The 22,161-nt window shown below is 51.3% G+C and overlaps 2 protein-coding genes and 1 pseudogene across 2 annotated transcripts; 1 reads left to right on the top strand and 2 right to left on the bottom strand.

Annotated features, from left to right (window-relative positions):
* Nucleotides 1–3,094: 3,094 nt before the first annotated feature.
* LOC119105700 (lymphocyte-specific helicase) lies at nucleotides 3,095–4,394 on the bottom strand. The gene has a single exon (XM_037229168.1). It carries the CDS (start codon nucleotides 4,386–4,388, stop codon nucleotides 3,681–3,683), a length of 708 nt encoding a protein of 235 aa, XP_037085063.1. The 5' UTR covers nucleotides 4,389–4,394; the 3' UTR covers nucleotides 3,095–3,680.
* On the bottom strand, nucleotides 4,388–6,435 carry LOC119105606 (lymphocyte-specific helicase-like). Its single transcript, XM_037229066.1, has 4 exons — nucleotides 6,394–6,435; nucleotides 5,812–6,111; nucleotides 4,511–5,586; nucleotides 4,388–4,400 (listed from the first exon to the last, which is right to left on the bottom strand). The coding sequence occupies exons 1-4, from the start codon at nucleotides 6,433–6,435 to the stop codon at nucleotides 4,388–4,390; spliced, it is 1,431 nt and encodes a 476-aa protein (XP_037084961.1).
* Nucleotides 6,436–8,988: 2,553 nt separating this feature from the next.
* The window catches only part of LOC119105607 (obg-like ATPase 1), a 51,071-nt pseudogene continuing 37,898 nt past the window's right edge, over nucleotides 8,989–22,161 (top strand).

Here is a 22,161-nt window from a genome sequence, read left to right on the forward strand (position 1 = left end):
TACTGGTCACATAGACCAGGTTAGCACCTACTTTTTCATACGGATGGGTTTTGACCTAACTTTATCTTGGACGACCTTCAAGTCAGCCTAAAAATAATATTTTTGCGTTTGAAATCCTTTTTAACAGGTGCACCTAACAAAATAAACTTAGAAGCACAGCGTGAAAAGTATCGCTCTTGTACGCTTCTGGTAGGTCAATTTTGAGCGGTAACATGATCTGACTTGACATTTGTGGGAAACAAAAAACCATCGGTATCGACTCCATCCAGTTTAACACTTATTTCCGTGCCCTCACTGTCCGTTTTGACGTGCTAACATAGGTCTTGATCGCACTACCAGGATGACCCTTTTTGACTTCTCATGACCCTCTGTTGACCTCCCATTTAACCTAAGATCAAAACTTTGGAGTGCATTCTTCATGATTTGACAAGACTCTCACAAAGTATCCTTGTTTTTCTCATGTGGCTGGAGAATCAGGGGGGGGGGGGAGAGAGGGGAGAGTCAACTTTCTCCCGGCCGGGCGCAGGTTAAGGTGCGGGTTGGCGACATTTAAAGGATGAACTCACATATTTGTTAACATTTGTAGTGCAACTGAACTGCCTGTATGCGCCATGCCCGCCTTGTTTCGCCAGATATGTAATTCCTTTCAGCTGTCGGATAGAATGAAGGCAGCGACTCTCTGATCCCCACACCAGAGCAGGGAACCGTGCCTGAGAGTACGTGCATGACCTGAATGCCGAGTGACACCAACCAGTTCGCTGTAGACTGAAACTTGTGGGCTAGTAGATGAGTAGGGGGTACGAATTTTCGGCTTTCACTAAGGTCTGTGTTAACGCGTGAAATGGCGGAGGGACTTCTGCACTCGGCTCAATCCCCCATCTCTGATCAGACATCCCCCCCGTCACATCTGTTCTAGCCATGCTCTAGCTCCGCGACATGTTTAGTGTGAGCCGTGAAAATCCGTGTTTTTTAGAAAGTGAGGCACACAGCTGCTAAAAAGCTGCATCACACCCTAAAATACACGGATGCCGAAACTTGAAGAAATTTGACAAGCATGGGTTTGGGACCTCGGCCCTAAATAAACCGCTGCAGCCTGCGTGCAGCGTTGCAGCCTCTCTCGCCCCCGCACTGTTTTCAATCCGAGCTGAACATCGAAGGAACACACTGCGCGTGTGAAACGTTGAGGCGGTTTCATTACAATAGCCAAGAGATTGAGCAGAGTTTGACGCCGGAGTGGCAGAGGAAGGTACGCACGACTGCAACGGCAAACTAAAACCGCTCAAAGCTATGCCAAGAACCTCGAAAAAAGACATCACCCGGCGCCCATCTTGAGCAAAGATTACCGAACTAGAGCGTAAATCTCCGATGCAAGCACCTACGTTTCCCTCCGTGTTTTGCACGAGATCTTCGCTCAGTCATTTCTTCGCGGTCTGCGTTAAAGTGGCTGTCTCCCTCCAGGTTGCTCAATTGACATCGAGGGACATTGTGCCTCTCGTCGGTCTGCTGAAGACCATGCTCAACAGGATGAGGGCTAACGACGTGAACATTCAGATCAAGCCCGCGATAAGGATGACATACAGATGGGTTTCAGCGACTGCAGGAAGAGTAAGACCGGCACCCGTGGCAGGATCGGCGAGGACGGAAAAACATCAGCGGACCTGTTCACCTATCACCGGCAAAAGCTCATTACTCAATGGTCGACGTCCTGCCCATCGTGATCGACGCCTTGGTGAGCGCCTCACCAGCGACGAAGTGAAACTCGTTGCTTCGCGCGAAAATGCTTTCCTGCGAACTCCTGCTTCAAATGGAGTTCTGGATGATATCCCCAACCTACACCTGCCATCATCGTATCAAAAGCTTAAAGCGCAGCATCTGTGTTCTCAAGTTTTTAGCAATGGAGAGCAAGCGACCATGTTACGCTTCGTCGCTGGAGCAGGCGGAACGAGAGGCATCTCAAGAGATACTCGGCAAAATGAAGTAGTTTGTGAGTCTGGAACCCAATGCGCCGCCTACCGAAGCGTCGACAGAGTGGGGCTTCTCAGGCGTGTGGCAGCTGAAAACGTGAGCGGGGAGCACTGTCGGGTGGGCGCGGAACACTGTCGGGTGAGCGCGGAGCACTGTCGGGTGAGCGCGGAACACTATCGGGTGAGCGCGGAGCCATATCGGGTGAGCGCAGAACACTATGGGGCGAGCGCGGAACACTTTCGGGTAGGCGCGGAGCACTGTCGGGTGAAGGTGGAACCGGTTCGGGTGGGCGCGGAACACTGTGGGGTGAGCGCGGAACGCTATGGGGTGAGCGCGGAACGCTATGGGGTGAGCGCGGAACGCTATGGGGTGAGCGCGGAACGCTATGGGGTGAGCGCGTAACACTATGGGGTGAGCGCGGAACACTATGGGGTGAGCGCGGAATACTATGGGGTGGGCGCAGAACACTATGAGGTGAGCGCGGAACATTATCGGGTGAGCGCGAAACACTATCGGGCATACTACGCTCACCCACCTGGCACTGCTCCACGTCCACCGCGACAGGACAGCGCCCACGAGTCTGGCCAAGATGACAGCGTATCTTGTGGGACGGAAGTGAGCGCGTGACGGCGCTCCAGGAGTCATGATGAGATTCACCTGCAACTCTGATGCTTCTTTGAATAAAATTTCATGCCATGAGCCATGAACACCACTTGCCACCTTATTATTTAGCCTGGTTAAGAAAGTGCAATTGTCCACTTGTTCATGGTGTTCGTGACCTTTGCCAAAATCATTCTAGATCAAGGCCGCATGATTGACTGAATGATGTCCACGTTTACGTCATGCAAACCCAGGATTCGAGATACCTATATCACAGGCCAAAACGAACCGTGTGTGTCATTCGTGGTTCAAAGTCACGTCACGTAATTCGCGGTTCAGTCAGCCACCCAAGATAGGATCTAAATCACGTCACGTCAAGACCGCGAAATCGCAGCAATTGTAGTTGAGCCTTTTGAGTATCAACGTCATGAGACACGATAGCTGGAATCGTATGGTCATACGAGGTCGAGGTCGTAACGGGCAGCTTCAAATACCTCCAAATCAAACCACACATTCAGATGGTGATGGAAAACGCATTTATTCTATGCCCTAGTCAAGTACTACAGGCGTCACACACGCCACTTCAAACGCGAACCACAGATGTGCTTGGCTAGTTCTTACAAAATCCACTGCTGGAGCAAAATGTCAGGGCACTCGGAACGTCAGCGGAATAACACTTTGCGCCGGTGAAACGAAAGAGCGTTTGTTCACCAACGGCGCAATCCGACCACACCGTCCGTCGAAGGCGCGCGGCTTTCTCGCACATCATAACGGAGATCGAGTATGGCGATTCAGACTGCGGAATGCACGAAACAAATTTACTTAAGCCGCCGCGAGAATCTGGGTTATCCGGCTTTAAGACAAGGAAGAACATCACATGTCTCGCTACGTGCCCTCACGACAGTGACACTCGCATCGCACTGCCAGTACACGATTTTCAGTGCCCAAATCTCCACCTCCCCTGTTGACATCCTCCTCCTGTACCGTGCCCGGCTCACACTAGCGGCGTACCGTAATCTTCACGCCCTCAGCACCAGACCCCCGTCTTATGGCCGGCACGCGCGCAGCTCACACCTCCGGCGCCTGCACACGACGGCAGTGACCCCAGCCCGAGGCTACAGCGTACCCTGCACCTCCTCCAGCACCTTGAAGACGCCGGTCGTCTCGCGTCGCTTGAGCTCAGCCTTCTGACCGGACCAGGCCTGCAGCATATCCGAGCGATCCAGCAGCTGGTCCAGCTCCTCCTCGCTGAACACCTGGCCGCCGGCGCGCACCACGCGCTGGTGCTGCTGCTGCCGCAGCAGCGCCAGCAGCTCCTCGGGCGTGATCGGCGCCAGGCTCGAGTTCACCTGCTCCCGGCGGCCCGACTTGAACTTGTCCGTGTGCATCACCATCTTCTCCAGCTTCCGCTTCGCGGCGGCGCGCTCCACGATGCGCTCGTCGATGGTGCCGCCGGTGACCAGCCGGTACACCACCACCGGACGCGTCTGACCGATCCGGTGAGCGCGGTCCTGCGCCTGCAGGTCCCGCTGCGGGTTCCAGTCGCTGTCGTAGATGATGACGGTATCGGCGTCGCTAAGGTTGATGCCCAAACCGCCGGCGCGCGTGGATATGATAAAGACGCCGAGGTCAGGGTCGGAGGAGAAGGCGTCGATGCTCTTCTGGCGCGTCGCGATCGAGTCGGCACCATCCAGCCGCGCGAACGCGTGACCACGCAGCGTCAGGAAATCAGCCAGGATGTCCAGCATTATGACGAACTGCGAGAAGATGAGGATCTTGTGGCCGGCGGCGCGCAGCCGCGTCACCATGGCGTCCAGTACCATCAGCTTGCCGCTCTTTTCCACCAGCTCGGGCACCAGCCGGTACTCCTTCGTCCTCCGGATCGATAGGGTGCTCCACAAGGAACGGGTGGTTCACCAGGTGGCGCATCAACATCATCATCGACCGCATCGGCAAGTGGATGCGCATATGCTTGGGCTTCTTGGGACGCGAGACACCGGCACGCGACTCCTCCAACAGCTGCAGACCGGCCTCCCAGCGCGACTCGTCCTCCAGCACGTCGGCGCCGTCCGAGAAGAGGAACTCGAAGCTGATGTCTCCCTTGCACGAGCGACGAGGCCGGCCGCGCCCGTCCAGCTCGACTGGCTCGTCCTCGTCGTCGCCGTTGCGCTCGCCGATGAGCTTGGCGATGGAGCGGTCGACCGCCGCCCGATACAGCCGCTCCTGATCGTCCACCATCGGGCAGTAGACGAGCACCTCGCGCTTGGGCGGTATCCGCAGCTCGACGTCGCGCTTGACGCGGCGCAGCAGGAACGGCGTTAGGATCTTGTGCAGCGTCGACACCACCTGCTTCTCGCGCTCCTGCTCCACGATCTTGGCGTCGTCCTCGTCCGTCGCCATGCTGCCCACGTCGAACCAGGACTCGAACACGGCCAGATCGTCGAAGATCTCGGGCAGCAGGAAGTTGAGCAGCGACCACAGCTCCGCCAGATTGTTCTGCAGCGGCGTGCCGGTCAGCAGGAGTCGGTTGACGGACGAGTAGCGGCGCAGCTCGCGCACCAGCTGGCACTCGTGATTCTTGATGCGCTGGCCCTCGTCGATAATGAGGTAGCGCCACTGGAAGCGGCTCAACTTGCGCGAGTCGCGGATGACCATCTCGTACGTGGTCAGCACCACGGGGTGCACGGGCACGCGGCAGCCGTCCACGCGGTGGAAGCGGCCGATCTCCGCGAGCAGTCGCTCGCGGTCCGGACCGTGGTACAGCACAACGGGAAGCGCCGGACAGAAGCGGCGGAACTCGGACAGCCAATTTGGCAGCGTGGAGAGCGGCGCGCTCACGAGGAATGGCCCCACCACCGACTGCTCCACCAGGTACGCGATCAGGCTGATGCACTGGATCGTCTTGCCTAGCCCCATCTCGTCGCCCAGTATGCAATTGACGCCGTTCTCGAACATCACCTTGAGCCAGTTGTAGCCCTCGAGCTGGTAGTCGCGCAGGGTGCCGCCGCTCAAGAGGCGCGGCTGGCCGCCGTCCTCCGTTGGCTCAGCGTCGGCCTGCCGTGGCGGCTCCTGCTCCTGCCCCTGCGGCTCCTCTTGCGAGCTCGGCTGCGACGAGGACGAACCGCCGTCGTCGGTACGGGCCGCTTTGCGCGGTCGCCCGCGACGAGCCGGGGCCGGCCGCTTGGTAGCCGGCTCGACCGAAACGTTCTCCTTGTTGCCGGCGCCTGCTCGGCTGGACCGACGCACGGTCTCCGGCGCACCCTCGGCCGCCGGACGCTTCCTGGAGCGCGCAGCGCTCTTCGCCAGCGTCGCGTTCAGCTTCTCGTGTTGCTCGTCGATCTTGGTGACCAAGTGGTTGACGTAGAACTGGCTGGTGTTAAGCAGACGCAGCAGCCGCTTGTAGCGCACCTCGCGTAGCTCGTGCTCATTGCGGAGCCGCACCTCGCGGCGCATGCGTTGCTCCTCGCGCTCCGTCTCGGCCCGCAGGCGCGCCTCCTCACTGACCCAGTCGGGGTCGAGCTCGTGCCCGGTCGGGCCCAGCGCCGCCTCGGCCGGCTCGGCCGGGTCACACTGCCCGGTGAGCGGCGACCCAGAGCAAGCCCCCGCAGCCTCCGCAGCGGCCGGCGAGCAGCCAGACAACGACGTCTGTGGCGGCCGCTCCTGCCAGCCATCGGCCCCCACCTGGTCCTTCACCAGGAGGCTGGGGGTCTCCCGCAACTCGCCCGGCACCGGCTCCTCCGGCTCGCACTTCGTCACGTCACCCGACTTCGCCCCCGGCCGGTGAGTGGCCAGCTTCAGTGGCTTTTCTGAAGCGGTCTGTGGCCTGACCCGCCCCTCACGCTTACTCCGACGAGTGCTCGAACCAGGCATAATTGGCGAGTCCTGAGAAGACATGGTTATGGTAATTAGTATCACTAATAGATGCCTGATGAATCCCTGCTACCAGCCTGTCCCTCGAAAAGTGCAGAGGTCGGAGACCAGAGGTTTATTCAAATCCATAATCACTAAGGGGGATATTTTTCTACTGAGTTTGGGCAGCCTGTTGTGTTGGACCAATTACACTACAGGATGTCTGGTTTTCAACCCAGAAACTCTCATTTGAGACTTAGTTAGCTTAGTCATTAGATACTTTGTTAGTTAGACAAGTTAGCTGTCTTCCAGTTCTAGGCATGAATTGGACAGCTGGTTATAAAGTTGTGTTTCAATATTAATGTAGTGGCCTGAACTTCTACTGACTGAAGAGACATCATCAGCAAAATCAGGTGTCCTGGTCTTTTAGCAGGAAAACCAGGTAACTTTAGGCAACTTGAAATAAATGAAGAAAGAAAAAATAAAAAACAAGCCTTTTAAACAGTGTCATCAAAACAAGATTTGAAGAAACTTAAACATGATCACATTTACATGAACATTTAGCTGAAATGATGGTCAAATGATACACAGACAAATGACCAAAATAAATATAGACTAATGTATACAACCAAGACTGCTATTTTGTCAATGTGTCTTTTTGCTAGCAGGGCAGTGCCCTTTTACCTCTGTCATCAAGGCCAAATGCTAGATGTCTGACAGCAATTGTACTATCAACCTGAGTGGATAACAAATTGTTTGACAACCCCCAAGCAGACAAGGACAAAAGTAAATGGGGACGAATGCAGTATTACCAGAAAAAAACTAATGAACTGATAATGAGAATTTGTCATGGGACCAACCTTGACTTAACACACATCTTCTAAATCATTAACAACAGGACAATTGTTGTTTGGCACAGTTAACATCACAATTTCAATTTGTACCGCAGTAAAGAAAGACAACATTACCAAGCATGCCTTATGTAACCCACAAAATCCTCTGGAAGCCATATCAATAAAACAAGCAAGTAATCAAAATAAACTGAGTCTGACACCCTGGATGGTGGGTTCAGGATGCAACTGGCACAGCCTAGTGAGAGCAATTGACACTAAGAATCCACATAGTGCAATCCATTCAAACCACATCAAAATGGGAACAAGAATAGATTTATATATAGATGCACAAAGAAGCTGGAGGTGCATACCAATAAAAAACCTGAATCTTAAGCTTTCTTTTGCTGAGTTGGTGTCCTGTCAGCAGCCACTTATAAGGACTGATATTGGCTGGCATAAGCTGAGCTATTTGTGTGGCTAGCAACCATTCAAGTGCAGGTGCCCAAGTTTACAACAAAATTCAGCTTACACATGCTGCAGCTTTTAAACATGGATAAATGTGCAATCGTAACATGTCTGCCTTGAGGCTATATCATACAGGGTGAGGAAAAATATGATTTTGCCAGAGAATAACCAGAGGAGGTTCCTTTGAAACAGAAGTAAAGCATCAAACAATGATATGACTTGAACAGTGCATTGTCATACTCATGCATGGTTGCTTCTCATGCTAAAATCTTTGATACTCGAGAACCTTAAAGCTGGGCATCAAACTACCTTCTTTTCATCACAAACACTCACATTTTTGCATACCTCTTGCCAAATTAGAGGCAAAATAGATAGACTTTCCAAGACTGCTATTTATAGCACATTATCAATGGAGACAAATTGCATACTGCCCACAGTTTCAGTACAAACTATGTTACAGGGCTGAAACATGACCTAATATGCATGTCAAAATTGATGGATGGCTTGAGTTTCAGTCACTGTTTTCTAGGAACAGGCTGAACACTACTCTTAGAATAATGTGTTGCCAAGCATAAGCAGGTGTACCTGTCTTGGTAGTTGATTGCTCACCACCTATGATCACTGAATGATTGACATGCCATGCACCCCTGATCATTTAGGCGCCGCCAGATTATCCACCATCAGATTATCGGCTTGCAAGATGGTCTCTCTGCAGATGCTTGACCATGCACCAGAACACAGCAACCACTGCACGCATCAAACACACATGTCCCGAGGGCCAAAAAGACGCTCCAAGTTGCCTTGTACCGCCACCATAAACTGACAACAAATTGTCAAAAAAGCGCGACAGCAATGTCCTTACCACAGAGCCGACCCACAGTTATTATAGGGCCTTGATCCGAGACCGACGCGTCCACGAAAGCTGCACTTCCACTCCTTATTATTACATAAGGCATTCACGCGCCATCCAGCTTTATGCTCGCCACAAGTTCGCGCCAAACCTCAAGGTCGGCACGCCTCATCCATTCAACTATTGTAGAAATACTTGTCGAATCAAAGACCAATCACTGTTAAGTGTTCCCAGAAATAAATGGAATTCACATTTTCTGAAAATAATTATTAGGCTCCAAAGATATAAGAGCTTGAGGTTTTTGTTCTCTCTTTGCAAATCAGAGCTATGAGGAAAATGCCGGCTTTTGTATTTTGCTAGAAGAGCTACTCAAATAGAATATTATCATTGAATATATTTTCTGAATTGCTCACAGAGCATGTTTTGCGGCTAGGAAAAATGTGAATCTCTGAGATTTACATACCACGTATTGTTTTTGATTCCGTTGTCACATGGCGAGACAAAACTGGCGCTGTTGCCGGCATCTGGATAAAGACGTGTAGGTGGATGTGTGTATGCGATTTATTTAATTTAAGAGTGCTGTGAACTGTCTTAAATCGAATCAGCTCAGTATTTTACATGGTACTTAACAGGGCTGTGTATTTTTTCTTGCAGTAGCTAATGTAAACCTGTGGATAGTGGCTGGCCCTAGGGTGTTAGCCATTGTATGAGTATGAAACGAGAACGTTATTGTGAAATATTGGTACATTTCGGCCTAAAGCTTCCATTGCAATGCCTTATTTCTTCAAAAATTGTCCTTTTTTTGGTCTCAAATAGGGCTACCCTGCAGTCAACTTAGTTCTCTGTGATGTCTTGTATTGGCCAGTTCAGATTGCTGCTGCTAAGCAGTAATACATCGTATCCGACCATCATGCATGAGCATCTCTCTGACGGCCAAATACGAGGTAGAGAAGGCAGCAGTTAATCCTAACAGGAGCCAGAATTACTGCACCTTAAAATGATACATTATGTTATTTTAGCAGGGCGGTAAGCCAGATGCCTCTGGGCAATGTGCAGCAGTGTGGGTGTGTGGTTGCAAGGTCCAGCCAGACATGAAAAGCTATACTGAGGCATGTTATCAATCACAAATACTGCTATTTTTTGCATGCCGATACTGACCACTGCTAGTGCAAATACATTTTAGGGCTTATGCCACAGTGATGTGCATGGTTAAAATCCTCTGTGTAAACTAAACATGAAGTCAGATGAACAAGTCTAATTTTTTATACCAAGAATTCTTAGGCACAGCCTTAGAAGCTTACAGTTATGACCCATTGCTCAATAGCAATGGATGCACAGCAGTTGTCTAATCTGCAAATGTTCCACTCAGCTGCCAGGGTGCCAATGAATATGTGGGGAGATTGCCAGTATCTGTTATGTTTGTGATCTATCTGAAGTTGGCTGTCATACAGCAGGCTCAATATCATCATGATTACCTCAGCAATTTTGTTATAAAAGATTGAACTAGGGGATTTAGATGCCTTATTCTTAAAGTGCAAGTGCAAATGAATGAAAAGAACCTGGCAACCAGTGAATAGACATATGAAATAGGTGACTGTTAACCTCAACTAATAATTATTATGCATATAGATCCTGCCAGTGGGCCAGCTTCTTCATCAGTCCCTACTGCATAGTAGACTGATGTGACATGTGTGTCTCATGATTAGTGTGCCAAATCCAGTTTTCTCAGAACTTGCAAATTACACAGAGCCAGTGCCAATGCACATGATTTGGCCCAAAAGCTTATATTTATATATATATATATATATATATATATATATATATGTATATATATATATATATATATATGTATGTATATAATCATTACCAACAATAGAGAAAAACCATGCAATTATACCATGCCACTCTAGATCTATTGCCCAGATGGGTAATCTGTGATGCAGTGCTGACCTGGCCAAAGACAAAAAAGTGTGTTCAGTGACTCAAGCTCAAACCCTGCCACAGTTCTAGGTTGGAAAGGGTGTGCTATGACTGATATAGGGGACTGGCATTATGCTCACCATGTTTACCTGTCACTATCACCACACTTCATCACTTCTTATGGGTTCATCCACTTACATAAGAGCATGTAATGAGTCAAGAAGAAGGCCCCAATGTGCCATGTGGGCATCATCATGTTGTTGTGTCCCTTCTTTGTATGATTTTATGAATGGATGCTAAATTGCAGGCAGATGGCTCAAATTCATATTTACACACCATGTTCCTGCACTTGCACATATTGCTTGATTCCTTGTTTCTGACAAATCTTGACATTATTCTGCAGAGTCTCAATTCACTGTCACCATGCCTCCGAAGAAAGCTCTCCCGTCCGAGAAGAAGGCGCTGATCGGGCGCGTGGGCACCAACCTCAAAGTCGGCATCGTCGGCCTGCCGAACGTCGGCAAGTCGTCCTTCTTCAATGTCCTCACCAAGTCGCAAGCGCAGGCGGAGAACTTCCCCTTCTGCACCATCGACCCGAATGAGAATAAGTATACTTGAATTGCTAGTGCTGTCGTGTTTGGGACCGTTGTTTGTTTTATGCATCGCGACTTGTAAGCCTTTGTCACTTGCGATGATTTGTAACAATTGGTGTAGATGTCATTTGGGTGGGTGAATATCGAAAATGGGCCGGTAAAGAGAGACTGGCCTAATAAAGGCTCGATTGAACTGCACACGCTCGTGCCGAGCTGAGACGTATCCGATTCAAATTGTTCAGATGGCTTTCTTGAATTTTTTCGCGAGAACTCAAATTTGCGATTTGAAGTAGCAATCTTCACAGAATTCTTCCACCAATTAAAAGCTGAAATGTTTGAGCATCGATACGCGTCACAAAACATAGGCGTCCAGTGATTTCCATATGGGGTTATAGATGAGGAGCAGCAGACATCTGAATGGCGAACTTAATGAGAATGATGTAAATTTTTTATGACGGCACACAATAAATCATCGCGATCAAAGCCTGCCCTTTATTTAACGTAGATTTAATGGTTCCTGTAGACAAGGGCTGGAAAGTGTGATATAAACACCATGCTGGCGTCCTCATAGCAATTTGGAAAGTCATCATTGCGGCGTATTGAGTCTTAGACCTAGCGTGTTTTGCACGCTGGTTCTTTGATCGGCTACATGCGACGGGTTTATCACCGGCTGGTTCTTTGATTGGCTAAATGTCGACGCGTTATCACTGGTTAATTTTTTGACTGGCTGCATGCCGACGCGTTACCACCCGGTGGTTCTTTGATTGGCCACATGCCAACGCGTTATCACCGGATGGTTCTTTGATTAGCTTCACGCCGGCGCGTCATCACCGGATTTCCTTGATTGTCCCACCAGCCGACGCATTATCACCGGCTGGTTCTTTGATTGGTTACATGCCGACGCGTTATACTGGCTGGTTCTTTAATTGACGATATGCCGGCGTTATTACGGGCTGAGAAGCTGATTGGTTGCTTGCCAAACGTCGTACGCCATGCTGATTAAAAGTTTCGAACCACGCTTGTCTGACATGACACTCGACACAATAGCCCCGCGTGTTTAAATGCGGTTATTTTTTCATTTAGCTTCCATGGACGGCACTGTTTCTCGAAAGTCGAGGCCTAAACCAAACAACACGTAAACAAATGCCTTAGCCATCGTTTTACCAATGCGTTTGTAAATGTTGGCTGAAGTCATAGCTGAGGAAATCGCTGAAGGTGATTTATAGCGCGTTACTGTTACACGACATTTGATGGACCCTTTGGTTTGTTACGCAGGGGCCTTGTACTCTGACGCTTTCTGACCAGTTGCTGAATGATCGCAGTATGACGTGTTGGACAAATGGCGACTCGAACCGTTTGCGAGTGTGCTCCTGACTTACGGACCCGAACCAACCGGCTACCGTGCTCGGCGATCTCATCATTCCGGCTCCCCGGACGTGTCTGAGCCGAGAACATGGCTGCGCTCCTGTCCTGCCTGTGCAGAGTGGTGTCCTGCCACGTTGTGACGCTGGTGAACGCGGATGAAGGGGGGGGGGGGGGGCGGGGGGGACAGGGGATGATCGGTATTCATCTCATTTATTTCATATGGAGCAGAAAAGTCTTGAGGTCCTGTCTGTTGAGCGTTGCTCGATGTTGTTATCGTCGTCAATTCGTCGGCTAACTAATTATGACCTGATCATGAATCTCATTGGTAATGTAAGCACATTCAAGATGCTGGAGGCACTGAGGTACCCAGTATGTATGGAAAGTACTCAAAAGCTTTATGCAAAGCTGTATCATGCAAACTTTTACAAAGAATGTGCATTAATGAGCCGAACAGACCTGTCCCTACTGCCAGCATGAATTGCGAATATGATGGAATGCAGTGGATTTATTACATGCTGTAATGCCCCAATAGGCTCAACATACTGGCAAGATCCTAATGAAATGACAATTGCTTTTGTGCATCCATGCAGCATAGGAAATAGCAGTGTTTCGTATGGTTGCTGGCATCGCTACCTTGTTATATTCAAATGCAAGTGTAAAGATAGAGGCAGATATCAATATATCACATTTTACTGCGAGTCATTAGACTTAAACAATACAAAAACAATGTTCTCTCTCAGTAGTGCAAACCTCACACGCACACTCCCCACCACATCATGATCAACGCAAGCCACGGGCACGCACCACCAGTGATCACACCCATTTTAAGCACCTGATTCACATAGTGTCAAATAAGTGTGATTCCGCACCTGCGCAGCCCGCGGGACTATCAAATTGGAGATTTCTCTACAATTTCCGCTCAGGTGTTCGGTTATGACACTGCATTCCGCAGTGAGCTCCCTCCAAAACGGTCTCAACGAGGGTTCGTGGTAATTCAACTGAAGAGCGGTTACTTGTAAGACACAATTTTATTGTTTAAGATTTCGGTTCGGTTTACAATATGTGTCAGATATTTAGCGAATATGTATCTAAGATTGCTGCAATATTCACCCAATCTTACAATTCCTGGTTAGCCCACAAACTCGTGCAAGGTTCTTTGCTCCGGTGCACAATGCGCCAGCTGAGCTTTCTGTGCAACAAACGTCAGTAGAAGAAGGAAAAAGCCAGCGTGAGAAGAAGGCAGATTCACCGTCGCGTCTTTTTTCTAACATTCGGCGGGGTGCCACTCTGTTTTTCGGGGTCGTCCTTTTTTGCAGACGGTGGCGTTTTTTTTATAACAGTGGCCCCAGGGAATCGGACCCTGATCTCCTCCAGTCAGGACCTAATACCCCAGGCTCTGCTATCGTTGTGTACGTTTCATGGCGAAGAGAGAAGCAGTGACACCTGTCATATGGATTATGTCTGTAGATCATCGTGCATCCAGACCACAAGTGTAGGCATACAGCGCTCCGTGCTGAAGATAGGCAGCCATCCAAGCATGACCTTGGCCGATAGTGTCATGTCACGGTATCCCGCCCCCCCCCCCCCCCCCTCCTGTACAATGTCCGACCGGTGAACAGCGCCCGGCAGCACACCTGCAGCCGGGCCATCAGCCCTGACCTGTGCTGTGACCGATGTGTGGCTGACCGGCACCGCTGGCACTGCGGGACGGGGTGGCACGTGGTATGCGGACGTCCGGCGCCCCGCTCCCCCCCCCCCTCCCCCACTGTCCCCAGCCGCCGGCCCACCGGCTCGTCGACCGCGGCCGTGTCATTACACCGGACGCGCTACACTTGCGGCGTATGATTTATCCGCGGCCACCGCCGTCATTACCCGCCGGCCAATGACGAGGAAGTCGGCGACACGTACGCATTTGGCCGCGTCTTGCCGGGGCCAGGAGCAGCAATTTGTTGCCGATTGGCGCGGCCGGGCGGGCGCCGCTCGCGGCCGACGGACAGTTGGCGGCCAGCGGCGAGAGGGCGGCGCCGGCCGCGGCCGCGGCGCGTCCCCGTGTGCAGTGTCACCGCCCGTGTCGCCGGCGGTGGCCCGGTGTCGCCGTGTCGCCGCGTGTCCCGAGTCGACGCAGCGGCGCCGCGTGCGGGGAGGCGCGCCTCCGCCTCTCGAAGGTTCCGCGCCGCGCTCCGCCCCGGCCCGTCGACCGCCGCCCGGACCCCCGCGGCGCGCCGCTTCCCCGGGCGTTTCGCCGTCGCCTAGCGTCCGTCGCTGCTGCCAGCTGCCGGGCGGGCCAAAGTCGGCCGTGCCTAGGATCGACTGCGGCCGCTGATCGCTCCTGCGCCGGCCCACGTTGTGACTGCGTGACGTCATCATACCGGCTCTGGCTTTACGCTGGTTGTAGGGGTCTCATTGATCTCAATCGTCTTCCTCCAGTCGTCGTGAAGTAAAATAGGTAACCAGTTTCGTTATTCATCAGAAAGGTTGGTGTTTCGTAAGAAGGAATGACCCATTTGCTATACACGTCGCTGTCATTGTCACTCAGTCACTCAATCACTCAACGGGATCGTATTAAGTCGAAGAACTCGGTAGGTGTTGATAAACACTGCCGGAGTAATCGCTAAGTTGGGACGCTATTGCTGTCCGGGCATACCCTTCAGGGGCATATCCTGTGTCCTGGCTGCTTTCTCCCGGTTAGTCATGTTTAGCTCTGGCTATTTTCTTCGTATTTGCTTTTGTGCATCGCCTTCACGTCCATGCATGCGATGTGGGAAAGTGACATGCATTACCTTTGACATTGAGGTGATGACATATGACCAACGAAAGATGTTAGTTAATGATACTCCTCCGTTTCAATAAGCTTGCAAACATGTAAACCAAGTCTCAAAAAAAATTCACCGTTATGCTAAGAACAGTTCAGAAGTTGCTCGCAAGAAAAGGTACAGCAAGCGGTCGACGCACTGTCTCCTGGTGTCTTGTCTCCCTGGTGGATGTTTACAAGCTCTCCGATCACTACGTAGCTTGCCCCGTCTGATTCGTATGGCGTCTTCTTTTTTGCTGGCTGTTTGCTCTTTCCATTTGAATTCGCGTGAATCGGTGACGTAGGCAGGGGATGCAAATGACAATTGCGCCCCCCCCCCCCCCCCCCTTCCGCTTAGGTCTCGAGGCGCCCGAAGGACTCCTCGGGATAAACGATCAAGGACTCGAACGGCTGGTCGGAGGGTCGTATTAAGGCGTCCCGGACCGCAGGGCCGTGCCCTCAAATTGCGCTGATTGGGGTTCCTGAGACTATGAGGACTTCTGTGTTGGCCAGGGACCATCAGAACCAAGCAATCGCTTTTTTGTCGGTCTGGGTCTGAGGGCCTATAACCCAAATAGGGACAAAACTGGCGCCCGCGATTTGCATTGGTCGGGGTTCCTGAGCCAGTGACAGGCCCCTGTGTTGGTCAGTGGTCAGGACGCTTACCAGCGGTCCTGAGTTAGCAAGGAATCCCGAATTGGCCAGGGCCACTGTTCGATGAGCCTGAAGAGGGGCTGCAAAGGACCCCCCGGGATAGACGATTAATGACCCGATTTGAGGACCACAGGGCCGGACTCAACACTAGTTAGAGGGTCCTTTCTGCTAATCATAGGCCCCTGGGTCGATGAACGCCTCTGTGTCGGTCAGGCACCACCTGTGCCAAAACAGTCGGCTCTGTGCCGGTCTGAGCCCGGCTCTGGGACCCAGTTCCCAAGCAGGCACGTCTGAGCCCGGCTCTGGGACCCAGTTCCCATCAGGCACGTTTGAGCCCGGCTCTGGGACCCAGTTCCCAAGCAGGCACGTTTTCAAACACACGGAGACATTGTTACCTGGCAGCCCTTGAGTTTGACGGGGCCCTCTCTGTCGGTCAGGGACCACCTGTAATGAACAGTTGGCTCCGTGTCCGTCTGAGCTTGAGGGACCATTTTCCTAAGAGGAACAAGGCTGGGGCTCGCGATTTACTTTGGTCGGGACCCATGAGTCAAAGAACACTATGAGGCGGACGCCGCGCGGCCTGCGGAGACTGCAACGCATGACGACGGGTTTTATTTCTAAGACTTACGAGCGTGCATATTCATAATTATCTTACGTGGCCTTTTCAACACTCAGTTCTGAACGTAGGTTGAACGGCTGCAGACGGACATGAGTTGGCCATGTTCATACAATATTTCGACGCCATCTCGGGCTACAACTATTCACGGGATTGTCGATATCTCTCTGTAGAACCTAAAAAAACCCGCTGGCTCCTTTAGTTTACTGACCCATTCAAGTGGGCCATTTCCGGTATTTTGGGGATATGAGTTAACCCCGTGTCCCCTCCTTACCAGGACTAGCTGCGCCCCTGTTGTGTGACGGATTGTCAACGGATGGCAGGTCGTTTTTTAAAAACGGTTATTTCGGTGTATTATCGGCTGTTCGCGTTGTTTCGTTGCAATTCGTTTGCGATGTTTATAATATATAACTGCAATATAGATGAATAAACAGGTTACCCCGTATTCGACCCATATCGCAACCCAAGCCATGTCTACAAGGACCACGGCGATGGTAACGGCTGACAGCCAGAATCATAGAAATCAACAATCGTGAGAGGATTTGAATTCGGAGCGTATGCCGCAGCGTTCTACATGGGTGATTCAAAACCACATTTCAGAAGGCTTCGTTCCTTTAACAGGGCACCGCTTGCGGTGCTTCGCCACCCATGACCCGGTGGTGGCAGTGAAGAGCCTTCCATTTGTTTCCCAGGACCTCGTCGTCGGAGGGAAACAAATCAAATGGTAACCAATAGCCGTGGTCTATCTCGCCCGGAGTCGATGATCGTCGGAGGGAAACAAATCAAATGGCATCAAATAGCCGCGGTCTATCTTGCCCGGTGTGGGTGATCGGCGAGGGAAACAAATCAAATGGTAACCAATAGCCGTGGTCTATCTCGCCCGGTGTCGATGATCGTCGGAGGGAAACAAATCAAATGGTATCAAATAGCCGCGGTCTATCTTGCCCGGCATGGGTGATCGGCGAGGGAAACAAATCAAATGGTAACCAATAGCCGCGGTCGATCTCGCCCGGTGTGGGTGATCGGGGAGGGAAACAAATCAAATGGTAGTCAGTAGCCGTGGTCTGTCTCGCCCGGTGTGGGTGATCGGGAAGGAAACAAATCCAATGGTAACCGATAGTCGCGGTCTTCCTCGCCCGGTGTCGGTGATCGGGGAGGGAAACAAATCAGATGGTAACCGATAGCCGCGGTCTTTCTCGCCCGGTGTGGGTGATCGGGGAGGGAAACAAATCAAATGGTAGTAGCCGTGGTCTATCTCGCCCGGTGTGGGTGATCGGGGAGGGAAACAAATCAAATGGTAGTAGCCGTGGTCTATCTTGCCCGGTGTCGGTGATCGGGGAGGGAAACAAATCAGATGGTAAGCAATAGCCGCGGCCTTTCTCGCCCGGTGTCGGTGATCGGACGCCTGTCACACCGATGGTCCTGGGATGACGTCAGAGCCTTCTAGCGGCTGGAATGCTGGTCGCAGAGCTTTACAACCGAACCGGCACCAAACGAACGGGCGAGGTTCTCAGAACTATTCCGTTGTTCAACCCAGGGCAAGGTCAGGTCTCATTTACTGGTGCCGCTGCTTTGCTCTGCTGATTTACATGTTGTATAGTTCACTACTTCGTGATAAACATTTCAGCGGTACCAACCCGCTTATTTTTAATTGACGAACCGAATCAAATTGCTTCGATGCTGAAAGCCCATCTGATCCAACTTCCTATGTTGACTATGTTGACTAGGCTTGGCCCTCTCCGGTCTGGCTGACACTGGGTAGCAGGCAGTCAATCGAGCCGCAGCGGGCGGGCTGCGGGCGGGTGACGCCGCCGGCGCCGCCAGCCGGAACGCCGGCGGCAGCGGTGATGGTGGGAGCCGGCTGTCGGGCGGCGCCCGCCGGCAGCTCGGTCTGCCCCTCACTCGCCGCTCACTGTCCGGCCCGATGACAGGGGGCGGGCACACAGAGGTCGGCACCTCATCCCCTCCCCTCCCCCCGTCATGCGCACCTGACCTGCGCATGTGCCGACCGTCGCTGGGAGGTCATGCTCCGTGCCGTAGAGGATAATATCAGTGTCACTTATGACGTCAATAAGGTAATTTTTTGCTCAAAAGTTTCGACGTGAAGAACATTTTTTTTTTAACTTCCGAGCATGATGTGCAGTGCCGTTCGTTCCGTTGGGTTCATTCATTAGTAAAATTTGAATGAAATCAATGCGTTATTCTCTGTCCAGCAAAAATGGCTGCGCCAAAAAGGGTATTTTGCGCTTACTTTCCGCGGGAGTATGGTATTAATTATTATTTTATATTTCAGCGGGTATTTTCCAGTGATATTAATCTGAGAAAGACAAAATGCTGGGCTGAGAACTGGTGTGAATTGATTCGACTTTCGGTTGGTCACATAAAAATTTGGGCGTTTGCCGGATAGACTGTTTTTGAAAGCGTAATGGTTTTCAGTTGGCAGCATATCAAATATCTTGTAAAGTGGGCATGAATAGTACACCCAAGCAGCTTTGTAATTTATGCGTTTTTTGGAGCAATTGTTTGGCGCTTACCGCAAGGCCTTCGAACGTGAAGTAACAATGCGTGCCACATACCTAATGATTATTGTAGAAACTCAGCATGTTTTGTGAGACCAACAGTAAGTTCAACTTAGCAAGAATGCTGTTGTGGAACCTGCGCTGAATAGGCAATTTGAATGAGGTAAATGTTCCATTCGAAGGTAAAACCTGTTCGTTTTTGGCCATTTTGCGTTTTTTTTTGTCATTTGATTCCCCTTGTCAGGGTGAATTCGGTTACTTGAACCATCAGTTAAAACGTTTGCAAAATGGTATGTAGCCCTTTCATTTAAAGACAAAATTGTGAAGATTTCAACTAATGGTTAATAACTGAATTCAGCTTGAGAAGACGAATCAAATGGCGTAAAAAACGTACAGTTGCGGAAAATGAACATGTGGGTTTTTTTTTTGGACAGCAGAAATATAGTTCATACATGCATCACGTACTTAAGTCTAAAAGAGACTTAGTGTACATTAATTAAAAATTGGTTTCAGACGTTCAGGGCGCGTGCCCGCGTGTAACATATCTAGGGCGCATGTGCCCACGTGTGGCGTATCTAGGGCGCGTGTGCCCGCGTGTGGCGTATCTAGGGCGCATGTGCCCACGTGTGGCGTACCTAGGGCGCGTGTGCCCACGTGTGGCGTATCTAGGGCGGGTGTGCCCGCGTGTGACGTACCTAGGGCGCGTGTGCCCACGTGTGGCGTATCTAGGGCGGGTGTGCCCGCGTGTGACATACCTAGGGCGCGTGTGCCCACGTGTGGCGTATCTAGGGCGGGTGTGCCCGCGTGTGGACGTACCTAGGGTGCGTGTGCCCACGTGTGGCGTATCTAGGGCGCGTGTGCCCGCGTGTGGCGTACCTAGGGTGCGTGTGCCCGCTTGTGGCATATCTAGGACGCATGTGCCTGCCTGTGGCGATCACTTATAAGTAAATGTGTCCTAACTCAATCTGTCGAAGTACAATTGATTCAATTAGAATAAGTCCAGGCCATTCAATTTGTTATGTCTATATTTAATCAGGTCGTCGGTGGCAAAATGAGTTAGGCTATTACCGGTATTTGGTCTTTGTGGCCCGGCACAATAATGTATTTATGGCTTGCTGCAAGCCTTTTGTATTTTCAGTAATTGCGTCGAGTGGTACTGTACATTATGTTGGAGTGGTATCGATATTTCGTGATAGATTGTAATGAATTGGTTTGGCCTGTTTCGGTCACCATGCGCTTGGGTGATGCGCTGACACCATGGGCGTGCGTGCCAGCGGCCTTGGTCGAGGCTGGCGTCCGCCGTGACCGCTTGTGTCGTGGTGCACGTGACTGTCGTCCCGGCTTGTGTACTTTGCTACCTGACCTGGCGTCTGTGACACCTCTGAGACACACCGGTGTCTCAGATGTGTCACACATGGACGTGTCCGGCCTAGTTCTGCAGTCGTGGGCCCGGCGTCTGTAGCGTGGCGTGACGCATGCGACACGGCTCTTGGTGTGTCCAGCCCCGCTTGTGCGGCCAAAAAGTGCGGTGCAAGCTAGCCTGGTCCGGTCTGCCCGCACTCTGGGTGCGTCTGACCTGGTGCTTCTTTCAGGCACGTCGCGTGCCGGTGCCCGACGCCCGCTACGACTTCCTGGTGGAGCACTACAAGCCGGCCAGGTCAGTCCACGACGCCGGGCACGCTCCCCTCGCCTCCCCTCGTGACCACAGGCCGCCCAGGGTTCCCGGCCTCTCCACGACCGAATCTATTTTTTGCTGATCGTGCTCTAATTTTTTTGGCTCATATTTGTGCGGATGTGATTACAAAAATGACGCTCTTTGTGGGAACAGTGCACCCTATGTTGTTTTGCGGCGCAGTTAATGATGCTGGACGCGAGACCGGCGGCCATCAAGCTGTCCGCTGTCGTCACACGGGATCTGCAACATGTGAACAGATATACGCGGGGCTTGCCCACTGGCCATCACTGTTTTCGCATTGCGAACGCTGTGACAGTGTAGTCGATAGGTACAACGCGATTTACAGCTAGCTATCATGTGCTGGATCGCCTCACTGGCGACAGTTTTAGAATGCACTCAAATGGTTATTTTCTAGCAATGACTGTGATGATATGATGAATGTAGTCCATCAAATCAAGCATAAGTTGCATCGCTCATGCCGTTGGTCTAATATCGTAATGTGTTCAGGGTTGAAATGCATTAAGTTGCGAAAAATCAGCTAGCAAATGCTAACTGGAAAGGTACGAAAAGCTAGGCGAACGAAACATCCGCGTGTTTGTCTGAGTGCTGAGTATCGAAACTGTTTGAGGAGACGTTCCGATCAATTGGAGGTACCGATGAAGCCGATGGTCCATCCACAGGGGATATCAGGTAGGCATGTCACTCGCGACCGCTGCTGCTTGTGTCGGTTCTTGTGTTTAAGTTGCGTTTGTCAGCTGGAAGTATGGAAACCGAAAAGTACACACGGAACTTTTTCAACGAATAAGGGAGAAAGGGGGCCGGGACATTTGGTGTTCCATGGATGACCCGGGTTCGAATCCCGGTTGTTCCATGTGCCTTTGACGCTAAAGTGACCATCGCAGTGGCTGGTGCTCCTTGGAAAAGTTTGCAATTATGTGCGTTGCGCTTCTTTAACAAAAGGGAAACGGCAATTATTATTTTGAAACCGCAACACCAGGCTGATTGCTCGCTAAAAACTAGTTAGATCAGTCGGTTATTACAGGCATTTCACGTTAGCATATATGTTAACTAGGCTTACATTCGGCAACAGCGCTGGCGCCATTGTGAGCCATCTCGGAGAGAGGCTTTAGAGCGACCCGATCGGTGTGGTTCATAGCCCGGGCTTACCCCTGACCCGTTACCGTCTCCATATGGCTCTGCGTCATGTGGCAGAGGTGATTGTTCTTTGGTTTCCAGCTATAATATATCAGGTTATGATGGTGGCGTGGTCTCTAATGCGCTGCTGGTACGGCGAAGTCAATTTCCTGTTGATTTATCGAGCCTCAAATAATATACTTACGTTTCATTAGTCAAGCTGTGTCATACCGATTGTCATTGTTGACATTAAGAATTGTTGTGGCCTAGGCTGGTGTTCACACGCCAGCGTTCGCCTGGTGCCGGTCTTGTTTTCTGGTTGGTTTGCCCCC

The sequence above is a fragment of the Pollicipes pollicipes genome, unplaced genomic scaffold, assembly GCF_011947565.3.
Source record: "Pollicipes pollicipes isolate AB1234 unplaced genomic scaffold, Ppol_2.1 Scaffold_6138;HRSCAF=7277_pilon_pilon_pilon, whole genome shotgun sequence".
In the NCBI taxonomy this organism is placed as follows: Eukaryota; Metazoa; Arthropoda; class Thecostraca; order Pollicipedomorpha; family Pollicipedidae; genus Pollicipes; species Pollicipes pollicipes.

Excerpts from the sequence above, each read along its gene's own strand:
- LOC119105700 (XM_037229168.1), bottom strand. The coding sequence starts at position 4,388 with ATGGTACTGGACGCCATGGTGACGCGGCTGCGCGCCGCCGGCCACAAG.
- LOC119105606 (XM_037229066.1), bottom strand. The coding sequence starts at position 6,435 with ATGCCTGGTTCGAGCACTCGTCGGAGTAAGCGTGAGGGGCGG. Across the intron at positions 6,112-6,393 it reads GGAGTAAGCGTGAGGGGCGG|GCGGCGCTGGGCCCGACCGG; the intron begins GTCAGGCCACAG and ends GAGCCGGCCGAG. Across the intron at positions 5,587-5,811 it reads CCGAGGGTGCGCCGGAGACC|CCGCGCCTCTTGAGCGGCGG; the intron begins GTGCGTCGGTCC and ends GACGGCGGCCAG.